Here is a 14,528-nt window from a genome sequence, read left to right as displayed (position 1 = left end):
GACATGGTGAATGGTGATGCACTGTGGTGAAAAATGGTGCCATTTCTTTCCCTGCAATACTCTTAGGGGCTAATTCTACCTTCCCTCACTTCTCCCTTTCTTTTCCTGGCAAAAATGTTCCATCTAGGGGGAAAATAAAAACCATTAAAATATATATATATATATATATATATATACACACACACACACACATACATATATATATATATATATATATATATATATACACAAACACACACACACAGAGTGAACTTCAGTAACCAGAATATTAACAAAAAGTAGTCCTTGATTTTTTTTCTTTTTTCTTTTAATACTGATGATCTGAGAAAAGGGGAGAAAGTTGGTTAGGTCACATTTTAAAAACAGATTACTTCCTTAACACTTTTCCATGCATTTCCTTTTGATTTAACAATGCAATTAAAATAGTGCTGTTTTGTCTGCATGAGTTTGCTGCTTGGCTGAGAAGTTCCTGTCCTTCACTGGAACTGTTAGCCATTGTTCACTTGGTCAGTGTATACAAGTAGGCAGCACTGCAGGGTTGTGATGTGGTTGTAATGTTTTAGGTTTATATTTCTAAAGGTTCCTTTGCTTTTTAGAAACGTTTCTTTGCGCCTCAATCACAGGATTAGTTATGGCTATTGAAAATTCGGCACAAGTATTTGGCTTGAACTAACCAGGAGTCAAACTGGCATTAGTTTTCCTGACCTATCAACAACAACAAAAATAAAATCACTCTCTTTTCATTGCAGGTCAGTGTGGTGGGGGTTTTGAGACATGCTCTGATTGCTTGAATGGAAATGATAGCTTTTTATTATCACCTGACAACAACATGGAGTGCATTATAAATAGCTCTGAACAAAGGGCTTGGTCTACTCTTTGCTGTGGTTCCTTGTAAGGAGTTTATGCTTCATCCCAGCACAAACACACAGTCTGCAGCTTTCACATCAAGGTCAAGACAGGCACGGACCAGCTCCCCAACTCCAAGATCCTGTTGGCATTACCTGGTGGCTTGATTTTCCCTCTCCCTATTTCCTCTGCTCAGAAAGAGAAAGCCGGGGCTGATGGGAAGTAAAACAGAGCTCACCAGCAATTCTTCCCCCAATTTATTTTCTTTTGTTCTGAGTCCCCAGTCTGAAAAATCTGGCAGGTTTTGAGTTCCAAAATATTAAAAAGAGCTAAGGCCACGGCTGAAACTGTCCTCAACAGGCTTTTGTTAAGAGTTAGTCTCCTGCTCCCTGTAGCACTGGCAACACAAGGTTGGAAGCCCCAGCAATTAGTGAATAAATGCTTTGCATGGGCAGCGGGCAGCAACTCTACAATGGTGGTGGTGGTGGTGATGATGGGAGGGAAGATACCAAAGGTGAGATGCTATCACTTGTCTGCAGCAATGATGAGATTTTGGGCAACTGGTTCACACCATGAACTCATTGTTCCCGAAAAGCACCAGCTGCTGGGTGCTGCTGCAGTCTGCTTCAGTGTTTCTTTTCCGGCCTGCCCCAGCTGCCCCCTCTGGGAGCTCTTTGGTTTTCTGGGGTGAGTTTTTCACATTCTTCAGTTTCTGTTTGCCTTTCTCAGGGCTGAAAGTCCCTCTGCTGGTGAACTGGGGCCTATCATCCAGACCCCTAAGCTGCCCTGGTAACCCTTCAAGTCCCAACCTCTGCTCAGTGATATCTCCAGGAGCAACTGCTCGGTAGAAGGGCGACTTGGAGTACATTTGGAATCGTTTCCTAGTCACATGAGGTAAGCAGGACGAGGAGGATGAAGATGGAGAAGAAACCGAAGAGTCCATTGAGTCCAGAGAGTCTTGCTGCTTCCTCAGGTGCCTTCGCAACCTGCTCGTGGATTCGATCTTGACAGGCCTCAACGAACTAAGTGCTAAACTTCTCTCTGATAGAAAGAGAGGAGAGGGGAATGAGAACAGATACACACACGGCTGCATATACAGTAATGGATTTGCATGCAACCCTTACTATCTGAGAGTGAATTTGCTGGGCATGTCAGGGGGAACATATGCAATTAAACTGGAAAAGAGAAGTGACCAACCCACGGTGCCTATAGGTTAACATGTGAACTGGTTACCCACAGTGTCTGGGACAAGCAAGGGTCTGACCCGATTGCAGGCAGAAAATGATTATGTGATTTGCTGAAGTCCATTCACAAGTCAGTAGCAAAGCTAGGTCTACAACCTGCCTCTCAGGCCTGTGTTGTACTCAATATACTATGCTCCCTCTGGGGTGAAGATGGAGGGTGTCCCACCAGGGAATGCCACCTCCCAAGCAAATGCTTCAGCCTGCTCTAGGATTAGGCTGCTCACAGTTCTATGATTTGGGACTGGAGGAGTCTCAGCTTGGTTGTGGGACAGAGTTTGCACACGCATGAGCAGGACACGCAGTGTCGCAGCAGCACAGAATGGGAAGGAAGCGGGGGAAGTCTAAGCACCAGCCTAAAGCTTGGAGTGCTGATGCTGTTGCATATATCAGTAGGCCCTGTTCTGCTGCACTGAATCAATCTAGTCAGAAAACCTGCTAGAAGAGGACTGTGATTACCCGATCGATCAGAGATAGCCCCTTCAGAGTCAAAGTTCAAATTTTCGGAGCTATCCGCAGTGCCGATGGAAGCTTCAGACTCCAGAGTTTCGTCATCAGAGGCTCGGGGCTCCAGTGCAAGCATCTCAAAAGTCAGTTCCTCCCTGCAGAAAATAACCCTAGTTGGTGAACCAGGAAAAGGTGGAGAGGAAGTAACCAGTGCTGTGTAAGCAGGGAGATTCAGAAGGGCATTGTCTGGAGAGCTCAAGGGAGGCCATGCAAACACAGTGTCAAAAACAGAACACAACAACAAACAACTTGCAGAACCAAACACGGATATTGGGGTATCACACTGGGAGGATAGTGAAAATGTCAGAGCTGGAGTCCACACTGGAATCAGTCCACCAGTGGTCATGGAGGCTTCCACTAAAGGAACCATCAGCAAGAACATCCCAGCCAATCCAAGGGCTGTGGCTGGACATCTGGCAAGGGGCAGCTTCTCAGCCATCCCATCCCCAGACCAGAGTCTTAATGGTCATCACCAGTGCCTTGAAATGCACCATTGCTGAGGTGAACAAAAAGGCAGTACAGAATTCAGTGTAGGTGTTCTGTGCTCACCAGGCCTGGACAGAGCACATGACAGCAGTCTGGCTTGGGGGTGAGAAAGGCAAGGATGAGCACTGCAAGGTCCACATTAGAAAAGATCAATCTCAGACTCCTGGCCAGTCATGGAGGCGCATGGGCCATCTAAAGAAACCAGGAGCTGTGATTCATCTAATAGGCCCCAAAGGCTGGAGAGCCAGGTTAGCATGGGGAGGAGGGAAGGGCTGTACACCCTCAACAGCTGATGCAGACTGCTGATGTGCTGATTACTCTGAGTGCCGCTGCCTGCCAGCTAGCATCTCTCTCACTGCATCTGGGCTGAGTCTTTCACCCAGAACCCGATCAGCCAGACAGCAGCAGTAACGAGGCTGTAGAATCTCCATTAGAGGAGAAGGAATCAGAGCTGAGCGTCAGCAGCAGACTGATGTCGCCGCAGCTCAGAACGTGTCACCATCTCCCCTAGTGGCTCCCCACACACACTGGGCAGGAGGGGTGACTGGATGGAATCCTGACGGAAATGTATGTCAGGGCTCTTCAGGAAGAAGAGCATTTACTTAGCAGTAGCCTCTGGCTCCTCTTGCATAGGAAGGAACGAAACCAAGGACTACACTGCCAATTCCAGTCAGTTCAACAATACTTCACATTCAACGACAGGAACCACCGTTGATCTTCTAATGATCAGCACAGACACATCACCTTTCCCCATTGCTAACTGACATCCATGTAGTCTTTATTCCATACCAGTTCTAAAACTCTTTCTGGCAGCAGGCCTCAGTCTTGACCTGGAATTCCTTGCAAATGCACCCCTACCCTTCAGCACAAATGCACCTCAATCCCGACCTGCAACACTACTTGCCTTCAGTTTTGTGTCCCCACATAGTGCTCTGGGGCTAGAGCACCCACGGGGAAAAATTAGCAGGTGCTGCGTACCCACCGGCAGCCAAGCTCCCTCGCCCCGCCCTCAACTCCTCCTTCGCTGTGTGCGCCATGTCTCTGCTCCTCCCGCTCCCTCCCAGCACTTCCCACCTAACAGCTGTTTGGCGGGGCTTAGGACTTTCTGCGAGGGAGGGGGAGGAGTAGGGATGTGGCACGCTTAGGAGAGGAGGTGGAGAAAAGGTGGGGCAGGGGCGGGGACTTGGGGGAAGGGGGCGAAATGGCAGCAGGCAAGGCAGGGGTGGGAAGAGGCGGGACAGGGGTGGGGTCAGAGTCAGGGAGGGTCGAGCACTCACTGGGCAGAGGGGAAGTCGGTGCCTAGTGCTAATTGTACAAAATTTTGTGAAGTGGAGAACATTTTTCAACAGCTATCAGAGTGGGACCAAATTTGTGTTCACCTGTGGCTCTAAGAGGATCTGAATTTAAGATTCCAGATTCCCAGCATTAATTGTCCACCTCCGGAGCACTGTGCCTTTCCACCCCTCCATTGCCCGTGACTCACTTTTCCTTCTGCAAGCTCTCGATCTGCTCAGTCAGCACCCTCTCCTCTTGCTGCATGGCTGCCTGCTGCTGATCTGTGACATCCATCTCCATAGCCTCCTCACTACTCACGGTCTCCTCAGAGACATCAGACACGGAGGGTAATCGCACTGAAACAGGAGATGTTGGACTGGGGAAGGTTCCACGCCTTAGACGTCCTTTGCCCTGCAGGTCAAAACCCGTATCAACAAACTTCATGCCATTATCGCCAAACCTTGCAGGCATCTCATGGTACATTTTAGACTGATGGCGTTCTTCCCCTCCTTTATCCCCAGTACCAAGAGTGGAGGAAACAACTTCAGCAACAGGTACTTTGTACATGTACACAGTCCACAACACCAGTTACAGTGCATGACATCCAAGGACACCTCAAAGCTCACAGAAGGCTGGCTGGGGGACATAAATGGTTTGTGTGTTCAGAGGAGGACAGATGAAACTTTTTAGTGACATGCACACTGGACTTCCAAAGTCAATTAAAGACACAGCAGAATGTATTTTTAGAAGCCCAGGCTGTAAGACGGGAAGCCTTCAGTCTGCCAAATCACAATGCTGGCTCGGGGTGAGAACATCCTGAACATTACACGCAAGACGTTGGTGTGCACAGTCCTAAACCATCCCATTCTTTGCGAAAAACAATCCCACTATGCACACAAAAGGATATGGATAACACTATCCAAGGTGAACATTCAGCTTAGTGGGCTGGGAAGTTGCTCTCCGTACACAACAAACACTAGGGAGCTCAAATGATGGTAACTGGAAAAGCCAGCTACAAAGCCATGGCTACACTTTTAGTCCTCGCACTGTCCATGGAAATGAGAGGTCCAATAATAAAGCAAGCAGAGAGGCCAGTTAAAGCACACACTAGCTCCTTATATCAGGGAAAGGGAATGAGGAGGCAGAGGTGCCACTGTATGAAACAAGGTGAGGGGAAAGATGGCAGAGCAGGGAAACTATTCAATAGAAAATCTTTAAGCATCCTTCAGAGCTATGAATAACGACTAGACTGCTGATGAAGCAGTGCACAGCTCCAGCAGACTGGGTAACTATTCTGATACGATGTAAGCAGAGGCTCTATTATTTCAACTATAACAGTTTGAAAACTGCCAGCTAGTTATGTAAGAGGATTCTCCCTTGCTGTAATTTTTGGGAGGAATTTTCAGAAGTAGATAAGAGACTTCAGAGCAGAAGTCCTTTGGATTTGCAATGAGACCTGTATTCCTAAATCAACTTAGTTTCTTTGGAAAGCCCCACCTAGTGAGCAAGCTCAGTATCTTCAGATCTTCACAGACTCACTCAGTGCACTGTAACTCACATTACAGCTGCTGGCTCATTATATTAACTACAACTTGATCAGCAGCCCAGTATATAAATACGCCCACTTTCAATATTAGAACATTAACTGCAATGTTCTGTTAATTCCTAGGGCATCATAAATGTTACTATAGTATGTTTGCTGTCTTCCATTAGTGTGAGAATTACTGTGCCAATCTTCACACCCCATATACTGAGGATGCTGCAGTTCTACATGCATGACTCATGTGAACCAGTGGTTTCTTTCCCTACCAGGGCTGGAACTCCAATCCATTGAAAAGGAATTAGGAAAAAAGAGCAACAAAGATACTGTATGTAGAGCTGGGCTATATTTTACCTTTCCTAGTACCAGATGCCTCGGTTTGCCTCATGGGGACAGAGAAATAACAGGTTTCTTTGGACATAAGACACATTGAAGAGACTAATCTCCTCTCAGGTTCCACATGAATATGGGAAATTTTACCATTATGAGAAACACTTTGCATTTCACTCTTTGGATTCATAGAGTTTTAGGCCAGAAGGGATCATTACATCATTTAGTCTGACCTTCTGTATAACATAAGACATTACATTTCACCCACTTGTCCCTGTATTGAGTCCAGTAACATGTGTTTCGCTAGAGCATCTCTTCCAGAAAGACACCCTAGTCTTGGTTTGAAGACATCAAATTCTGGAGAATTTAAAACATGCCTTGGTAGTTTGTTCCAATGGTTAATCACTGTTACTGTTAGCAAAAATATGCCTTTTTTCTAATTTGAATTTGTCTGACTTCAGCTTCTGGTCATTGTTTCTTGTTTTGCCTTTCTCTGCTAGATTAAAGAGCCCTTCAATTTCTGGGATTTTCTCCCTGTAAATATAATTATACAATCAAGTCACCTATTGATCTTCTTCTTGATAAACTAAACAGATTTTGTTCTAAGTCTCTTTGTAATGGTTCCTCCCTTTTGCTCTGAAAGCAAAAAACAGACTGTTTTGAACGAGAATGTGGGGAAAGGTTGTTATTTTTCCCTAAGTGATGAACAGGTTTTGAGTTGCCCAAATCTCATTCATGTCAATGCAAATTTACTGCTAGAACTTCAGATGCTGCTTTGTACCACTTAATGATTCCTGAATCTACAGAATCTGGTGCCCCAATCACAACCCCAGCACCTTTCCCTACACGCTGCACTTTCTGCTGCTCCTCATCATGTATTTTAGGGACAGAGTGAGCAGATCCAGATGGGATTTTGCAGACTCTTTTTTATTCTCCCCCTTCTCTTTTGAGTTGGATGTCAGATTGGGGCATTTTGTTGTATCTGTCATTGCTAAGACATGGGAAGTGACTATCCCAATCCTCCCAGCACTGGTGAGGCCTCATCTGGAGTACTGTGTCCAGTTCTGGGGACCACATTTTAGGAAACATATGGACTATTGGAGAGATTCCAGAGAGCTAGAAAAATGGTAAGAGGGTTAGAAAACATGACCTGTGAACAAAGGTTGGGCATATTTAGTCCACAGAAGAGAAGGCTGAGAGGGGAGATAACAGTCTTCAAATAAGTAAAAGGTTGTTATAATGAGGAGGGTGATCAATTGTTCTCCATGTCCACTGAGGCTTGGACAAGAAGTTATTGGCTTAGTCAGCAGCAAGGGAGATTGAGGTAAGATATTAGGAAAAACTTTCCAACTTTGAAGGATGGTTAAGCACTGGCACAGGTTAGCTAGGGAGGTTGTGGAATCCCTGAAATTGGGAGTTCTTAAGAACAGTTTCGACAAACATCTGCCACGGATGCTCTAGGTTTACTTGGTCCTGCCTCAGCATGGGGAGATGACCTCTTGAAGTTCCATCTAGCCCTACACTTCCATGATTCTATGATATTCTCCAGCAGCAGAGCAACCTGCTCTAGGGCTGGGGCCAATGCTGTTCCAAGGTTAGCCTCCAGGAGAGGCTCAACTACCACAGGATCATGGTCATGGTCATAGTCCAGGAGAGGCTCAACTACCATCATATCACCTCAATTCTGAAGATAAAGCATCACCACCTGTCCTCATTTGTAAAGGTAGTAACAGTTCCAGTAGTCACCCATGTAGTAGTCATTCCATCCATGCCACAAGGCATTTTTTTTTTTTTTAAAACAGTGAGGGTGATTAACCATTGAAACAAACTACCGAGGGATGTGGTAAATTCTTCAGCATTTATTGTCTTTAAAACAAGAGTGGGATGCCTTTCTGGAAAAGATGCTCTAGGGTAAAAGTTACTTTAACTATATCATGTACATTAAAATCAAAAGCTAAAAGCTTTGTAGTCAACATAAGTGTGCCTTGGCTTAATACCTCTGTTATTCACCTGAATCAATCTATCGCTTTGCCTTTGCTGAGAAAGGCAAAGGACACAGCCGCCCTTTTGTGTGTGTGTGTGTGTGTGTGTTTTAAAGATGGATAGCAGAATACAGGCTCTTACAGACAGATCCTTAATGAGAATGCTGCAGCACTGACATGAACATGAATGAAGGAATTACAGAATACATCGACCAACACAAGAAATTAATGGCAGCATAGCTCAGATTCTGATCTTCTAATCAGTCCCCAAATGCTCAGCACGGCTAAGTATGTAAAAGGGCGTGGCGATACTGTGGCTGTGAGTAAACAGGTGTGTTATCTTTCACATTAAAGTACGGTTTCAAAGACTGCTCTCCTCATCCATCACAACGTGACCATCCCGCCAAGCAAGAGGCAGGCAGTAGGTGCTTCTGATGGGTTACACACTGTAGCAGGAGTGAGAAAAAATAAAAGATCCATCAATTGGATCCATAAATTAAAAGCTGAAGGTTGGAAGTGCCGAGTTCTGAACATCACAGTGCATTTGGCTTGAGGTGTAGGGAGGGGCAAGAGGAAAAGTGGGGTCTCTTTTCCTGCTCAGTTCTCCTAGATTGCTCCTAGCACTGCACTACCCTGCTTTAGCCAGGCTGCATTAGCTGGGGGCAGGCGTCTGAGGGGCATCCATCCACTGTGGTGTGAAATGGTGGCAGAACTGAAGCAGCTGGAAGAACTCGGAGGGGTACTGTATATAAACAGACACACATGAGTAAAGGAAGATGTGTGAGGGAGGAAAGAGAAGGCAAAAGAAGGGCTTGGATGAAAACAGAAGGGAGGGAAGAAAAGAACAGAAGTAGCAGGTAAAGAGAAAATGAATGGAACGAGGAACACAATAGAAAGGACAAAAATGGCAAAGCTGACTGAAGCAGGGTTAATTAGAGACTCAGGAGAGAACTCTGCAACAAACAGAAGCCTCTGCTGGCTAAGTGATGAGGATTCCCCCTGCTATTTTCATTTGTTAGGGCTGACCCTCCACCCTCTTTGAGAAGGTTTCTGTGATTTGCCAGTTCAAATCACACCTCCGAGGAGCCGCATGCACGAGCAGTGGCGTGACTAGGAGAGTGCACACAGGCAGAGTACAAGAGCAGCCTTTGGAGAAGCAGACCAGTGGATTGCAGTAACCAATTGCAGTTGCTGAGGGCTATTTCATCAACCATTTGGCATCAGTTTCTACTCCTGCTCTAGTGCCTCCTCCCGGAGAGAGGGACTTTCGGGTGCTCCCTACTGAGAGAGAAATGAAAAGCCAGTCACTGGGATGGGTCCTGCAGAGGGATGAATGGGCAGAGTCAAACAACGGTCTGTGGCATGGTTCTTCAATGAGTGGAGGGTTACACACAATGATGGGATGCAGCTGTCATGGAGCGCAATGCAATTAATACATACCGGGATTGAATTGCGGGTTATGCTCATAAATCTAACTGCAATTAGTACAGGTTTCTGGATTAGAGAGGACATGAAAAGGAAAGCAGAAGGTTAGAGTGCACATGCCATTGCCCCCTTAAAAGAACTTCTAGAGTCTTTTAATGTCATGAGTGAGTCAGCTCTCTACTGCATCAGCAACAATGCACAGCTGAGCCACAAGCTTCGCAAAGTAACTGTTGAAGCGCTTGTTTGGAGCAGATTTAGCATTGGCTGCAGTTCACAAAGCAGGATTCCTGATAGGACATGCCACAGGGGATACTGGGTCTTTATAAATGGAGAGCCTGCTCTTCCTTTCAGCAGCACAGATCTGGGTTGACTGTCCTGTGATGAATCAGCCATTCTCTCTCATTCTATAAGCAGAACACAGCACACGAACAGCCTGTTGCTTGTTCGACTTACAGCAAAGGGGGACACAGGTCATTTCAATTCCCAGACTTTGTCTCTCATTCATCAACCCAGTTGGGTGTGTGAAAGCTAAACGAGATGGTATTCCAAACTCCAAATTCCAAAGGCAGTGGGAGAAAAGAAAGTGACCCTTTATAGGCAGCTCAGTTCAGTCCTCGCTGCTGAAGCCATTACTAATGAAGTGACTTGCATACAGGGAGTCAAAGCAAGGGCTTGGTTAAGGGCAGCTTCACCCCAGATTCCCCCTGATGTTATGTGGGAGGGAAACAAGTGCAGGGTTTTAACACAGTGGGCAGTATCAGACAGCAGGACACTGTGGGATTAGGAGACTTTAGTGCAGGAGTGAGGAGGTCATAAACAGAGCCAGCAAAGAGTTGACTAACATAGGATAAATTAGTCCAAATTTGCAAAACACATCCCAAAAATGTATGAATGAGCCTGTGAAATCCAGAGACCACGTTTCTGTGGCACTTTCCTTTAGAACTCGACAGGCACCATTCCCATTTCCTTTGGGCTTTTCTTTGGTATAAATGTGTGGCTAGGGAAATGCAGGGAGCCAAGTGCAGGGCTGAGGTTCAGTCTCTCTCTCGGCCCTGGATATGATGCTTTGGGAGGTGTAAGAGGCTAGGGAGGTTGAAATAGGCAGGAGGAGATTAGTCTGAGTGAAAAGGAGGGGAAAGAATGGGGCTGGCTTGTCAGTACCAAATTATTCTCTGACTTTCAATTTAGTACCATGCACATTCTTCTCAGTTACAACAGACACAGTGAATAAACTATGCAAATACGCAATAGCAGCATGGACACAAGATTTTCCTCCGAATTTTATGTAAAAAAGGAAGTTATGATCAATAACATGGCTGGAGAAACCTGTCCTCCTAAAATAAAAGAAAGGTCTGCTCCATTTTTTCCTGACACAGGAACAGAACCAACTACCAGCACAACACCTCCCCACCACGAATCTTACCATTGATCTGCGGATCAAAGACAGCCTGCTTTTTGCTTTGTTCTCAGCAAACTCCAGGCTGTTGATGTCCTTGAGACGAGCCCTGTATTTATTCATCTGCTCTACGACAATTAACTCCACACAGCTGCAAAAGGGAAAAAAGGAAGTGGTAAAATGGGAGCATAAACCTCTGGCTGTGTTTGAGCTGGACACGTCACCTAAGTACTAGAGCCCTACAATGCCAGAGAGGGGAAGGGACGTGTGCTCCAATTCTCTAGCTCCGTGGGCTAGAAATGAATGGTGTGGTTGAAATGCCCCTAATAGTGGTAGGCAGGGGAGCTAAACTAGAGGAATAAAGGGAGGGCTCCCAAAGGGCTCCACCAGGGAAACAGGTCCTTCCCTGGAAAGGAAAATACCCACCAAAGTTAGGAAAGCACAGCACATTCAAATGAAAGGCTGAAAGAATGGCCATTTCTGATATGCTGCGCTATCTACCTATATCTATTTGTAGACACACACACTTGTGCTTGTTTGCATCCAAGCTGGACAGGTAGTTGCCTGGCAATGACAATGATTAGGTGTCTGGGACAGATATTTTGTTTAATACCATCAGTATTGTTTTCTGGAAGAAATCCTTTTAGAGCTGTAATGATACAAGACGCTGTATATGAGTCAAGTTACAAAGAAACTCCTTCTTACAAGGAACCTTTAGAAGAGTGATTCAAAGTAACGTTCACATCTGTTGGCAGAAGAGTTGCTTCTAGGAGAAAGTCATAGATTTGAAGGCCAGGAGGGACCATTATGTTCATGTAGTCTGGTCTCCTGTATAACAATGCCCATACAATTTCATCAAATGATTCCTGCATCAACTATCCATCCTAGGTACTTATCTAACTCCCAGTGCCCTAGTATCTGAGCTTCTCACAATCTAACCTCTTTATTCTTAAAACTCCAGTTGAAGTCAAAAATATCCCCGTGGGGCTCCATTACAAACCCTCCCCACCCACTGGATGATGATTCCCTATTTACAATTACTTTGGAGATATCAGTTAGCCAATTTTCAATCCTTTTAAAATTTGCTGCACTGAATTTGTATGGTGTTAATTTTTTTAATCAGGATGACTTGTGGTACTAAATCAACTGCCTGATTGGAATCCAAATCTACGATGTCAGCGTTGTTACCTGTGTCAACCAAACCTGGCATCCAATCAAAAAACAATATCAAATATGTTTGACAAGATATATTTTCCATAAAAAAACTGCGTTGACTGGCACTAATTACACTGCCATACTTCAATTCTTTACTGACTACATTCCACATCAGCCTTCCCATGATTTTGCCTGGGACGGATATTGAGCTAACTGGCCTATAGTTACCCAGGTCATCCTGTTAATCCTTTTTAGACACTGGCACATTAGCTTTTTGTACAGTCCTCTGGATTTGTTACTCCAGGATTTGTTAAATATCAACATCAATGGCTCAGAGAGCTCACTGGCCTATTCTTTAAAAGCTCCTGGGTGCAGGTTAGCCAGTCCTGCAGATTTTAAAAGGTTTAACTTTAGTAGCTGCTAGTTACTGATGGAACAGACAGTATTTCATTAAGGCAATTCCTTTGCAAACCAATGATGTGTTTGTAGCTGTCATTCTAGCACACATTTAAGTGCATTACTCAGGGATCATTTGACTGTCCTGACATGACCTCATTACAGGATTTACGCTAGAAGTTATGATGCTGTATTCTTACGTGGTTGTTTTACTGATGTCCTGAACGCTCTGCAGTGGGTCTGTTGTGTCAGGACAGCGGAGAATACAGGGAGCAAATACAATGGCCAGGGCATTAGCTGACATTCGATTGGTCTCTTCCTGCAGGGCAATCCTAAACAATAAACAACAAAGCAGCAAGGGTTAAAGGTAACTCCAATTCACCTAGCACTGGCAGGAAATACCAATGTAGAGAAACAGAAAAGAGCACAAAATACAAATTCAGAGTAAAGCAGGGAGAGGAGTGCTGTATATACACATGAGACCTGGAGGCCATTGCTAGGAGAAGCTTTTCCACAATATTATATATCTTTGAAGTGAAGAGCTTCAATTTGTTATATCTGGTAAGGAACTAGACCAACAGGTAGCTCTACAAGGATGTAAATATTATACCAGACAAGGGCAAAAAGGTAAAACAATGGACACTGAGTGAACCATGCAACATGCCATCATGCTCTCTAGGAAGTCTTTTGTTTTGATTTACTTAACCTATTTTCCAAAAAGTAATAGATACAGTGCATGTTTATTACAGTAGCAAGCTGCTCACTTAGCCATCATTAGCTATCCCTTAGGCACAGCACAGATGTGTCTAAATGCATGTACATGGCAGGAATCTTCGCAGATTGTAACACAGTGACTATAGCCTGAACTAAATATTGTCTAAGCTCATGCAAAAGCATCACACACAATCGCTAGAGCCTCAATGTTCAAGCTAAAGGGTGCAACATGTGGCAGTACTGTGATCCACTGCAATCTTACTGCATGACTCAGTGGGTTAGGGCTATGGAATGGAACCATGTGGTTGTAACCAGCTGAGACCTACAGTGGTTGCCTTCCCATCAAGTCTGCAACATTTGTAGCTATTATGAAAGGGAACGTGTATATAAAAAGAAGAACATTATTGTCATTAAGCTGTCCATGAGAGCATTGTCTGAAGAAAGAACTCTTGGGTCCAGAGTGTTAAAGCCATTTCAGAATTTAAAGCACTCCTTTGTGAAGTTTCACTCCCCTTTTTTCCTACAAAAATACTTGGATCACATAGGCCCATGTTCAGGTACTCTTACTCATGTAGAACAGTACGTTGCTCCAGTGGAACTACTCATGGAGTAAGGTGGTACTCATGGGGAGTAAGTGTATCAGAATCAGGCCTCTAGTGAGGAAGGAAAAGAGGAAGACTGGCTGCAGTATGATGATCCCATGCTGAGGTCTGCCATTACCTCACAAGGTGAAAGATGAGGCGTTCCAGGGTACTGAGGTGGGTGCGAGAAAGCTGATCAATGACAGAGTACACGCCTCGGATGGTCTCCTTCCTCTCCTGCAGGCCTGGAGAGAGCACACACAGTTACACACACTACAGGTAACTTCCCCTTTTAGTGTCTTCTGCCATCTTCACTTGTGAAGGCAGTGTGAATGGCCCAGTACAGGGGAGCTGTGCAGGAAGCCAGCGCACAGAGACATGCATGACAACTCCCTCCTCTCCCTGCCTATACAAGCAAGCCCCCTAGCACAGGTAGAAATAGCAATGTAGATGGCAAGGCACTGCTTAGGTGAGTAAAGACATGCCTGAAGGCTGTGGAGGTATACCCTACAGACACTGCTTAATTTGTAACGAAAGAGGTGCTGGGGCTCAAGGATTTTTTTTTTTTTTTAAACTTTCACATGGCTAGCCCAGAGGTGCCAGGGCTGTGAACTGCAAAGGCTTTGACTACTATAAGACTGTAAGGGATTAGTT

The 14,528-nt window shown here is 45.1% G+C and overlaps 1 protein-coding gene across 4 annotated transcripts in view; it reads right to left on the bottom strand.

Moving 5' to 3' along the window:
• Window positions 1–217: 217 nt before the first annotated feature.
• Window positions 218–14,528, bottom strand: part of MYO9A (myosin IXA) — a 464,628-nt gene continuing 450,317 nt past the window's right edge. For 3 of the 4 annotated variants that reach the window (XM_073363174.1, XM_073363175.1, XM_073363177.1), the window contains 7 exons: window positions 14,014–14,119; window positions 12,780–12,911; window positions 11,056–11,179; window positions 9,648–9,701; window positions 4,564–4,766; window positions 2,547–2,689; window positions 218–1,887 (listed from right to left, as the gene is read on the bottom strand). In XM_073363174.1, coding sequence (XP_073219275.1) covers window positions 1,412–1,887; window positions 2,547–2,689; window positions 4,564–4,766; window positions 9,648–9,701; window positions 11,056–11,179; window positions 12,780–12,911; window positions 14,014–14,119 — 1,238 coding nt within the window. In that variant the 3' untranslated portion in view covers window positions 218–1,411. The remainder of the gene's footprint in view (window positions 1,888–2,546; window positions 2,690–4,563; window positions 4,767–9,647; window positions 9,702–11,055; window positions 11,180–12,779; window positions 12,912–14,013; window positions 14,120–14,528) is intronic. The other variant, XM_073363176.1, reaches the window with a different exon arrangement.

This window comes from Lepidochelys kempii, chromosome 10, assembly GCF_965140265.1.
Source record: "Lepidochelys kempii isolate rLepKem1 chromosome 10, rLepKem1.hap2, whole genome shotgun sequence".
Lineage (NCBI taxonomy): Eukaryota > Metazoa > Chordata > Testudines > Cheloniidae > Lepidochelys > Lepidochelys kempii.
Note: the sequence above shows the minus strand (reverse complement) of the source record. Positions and strands in the feature narration are given on the sequence as shown.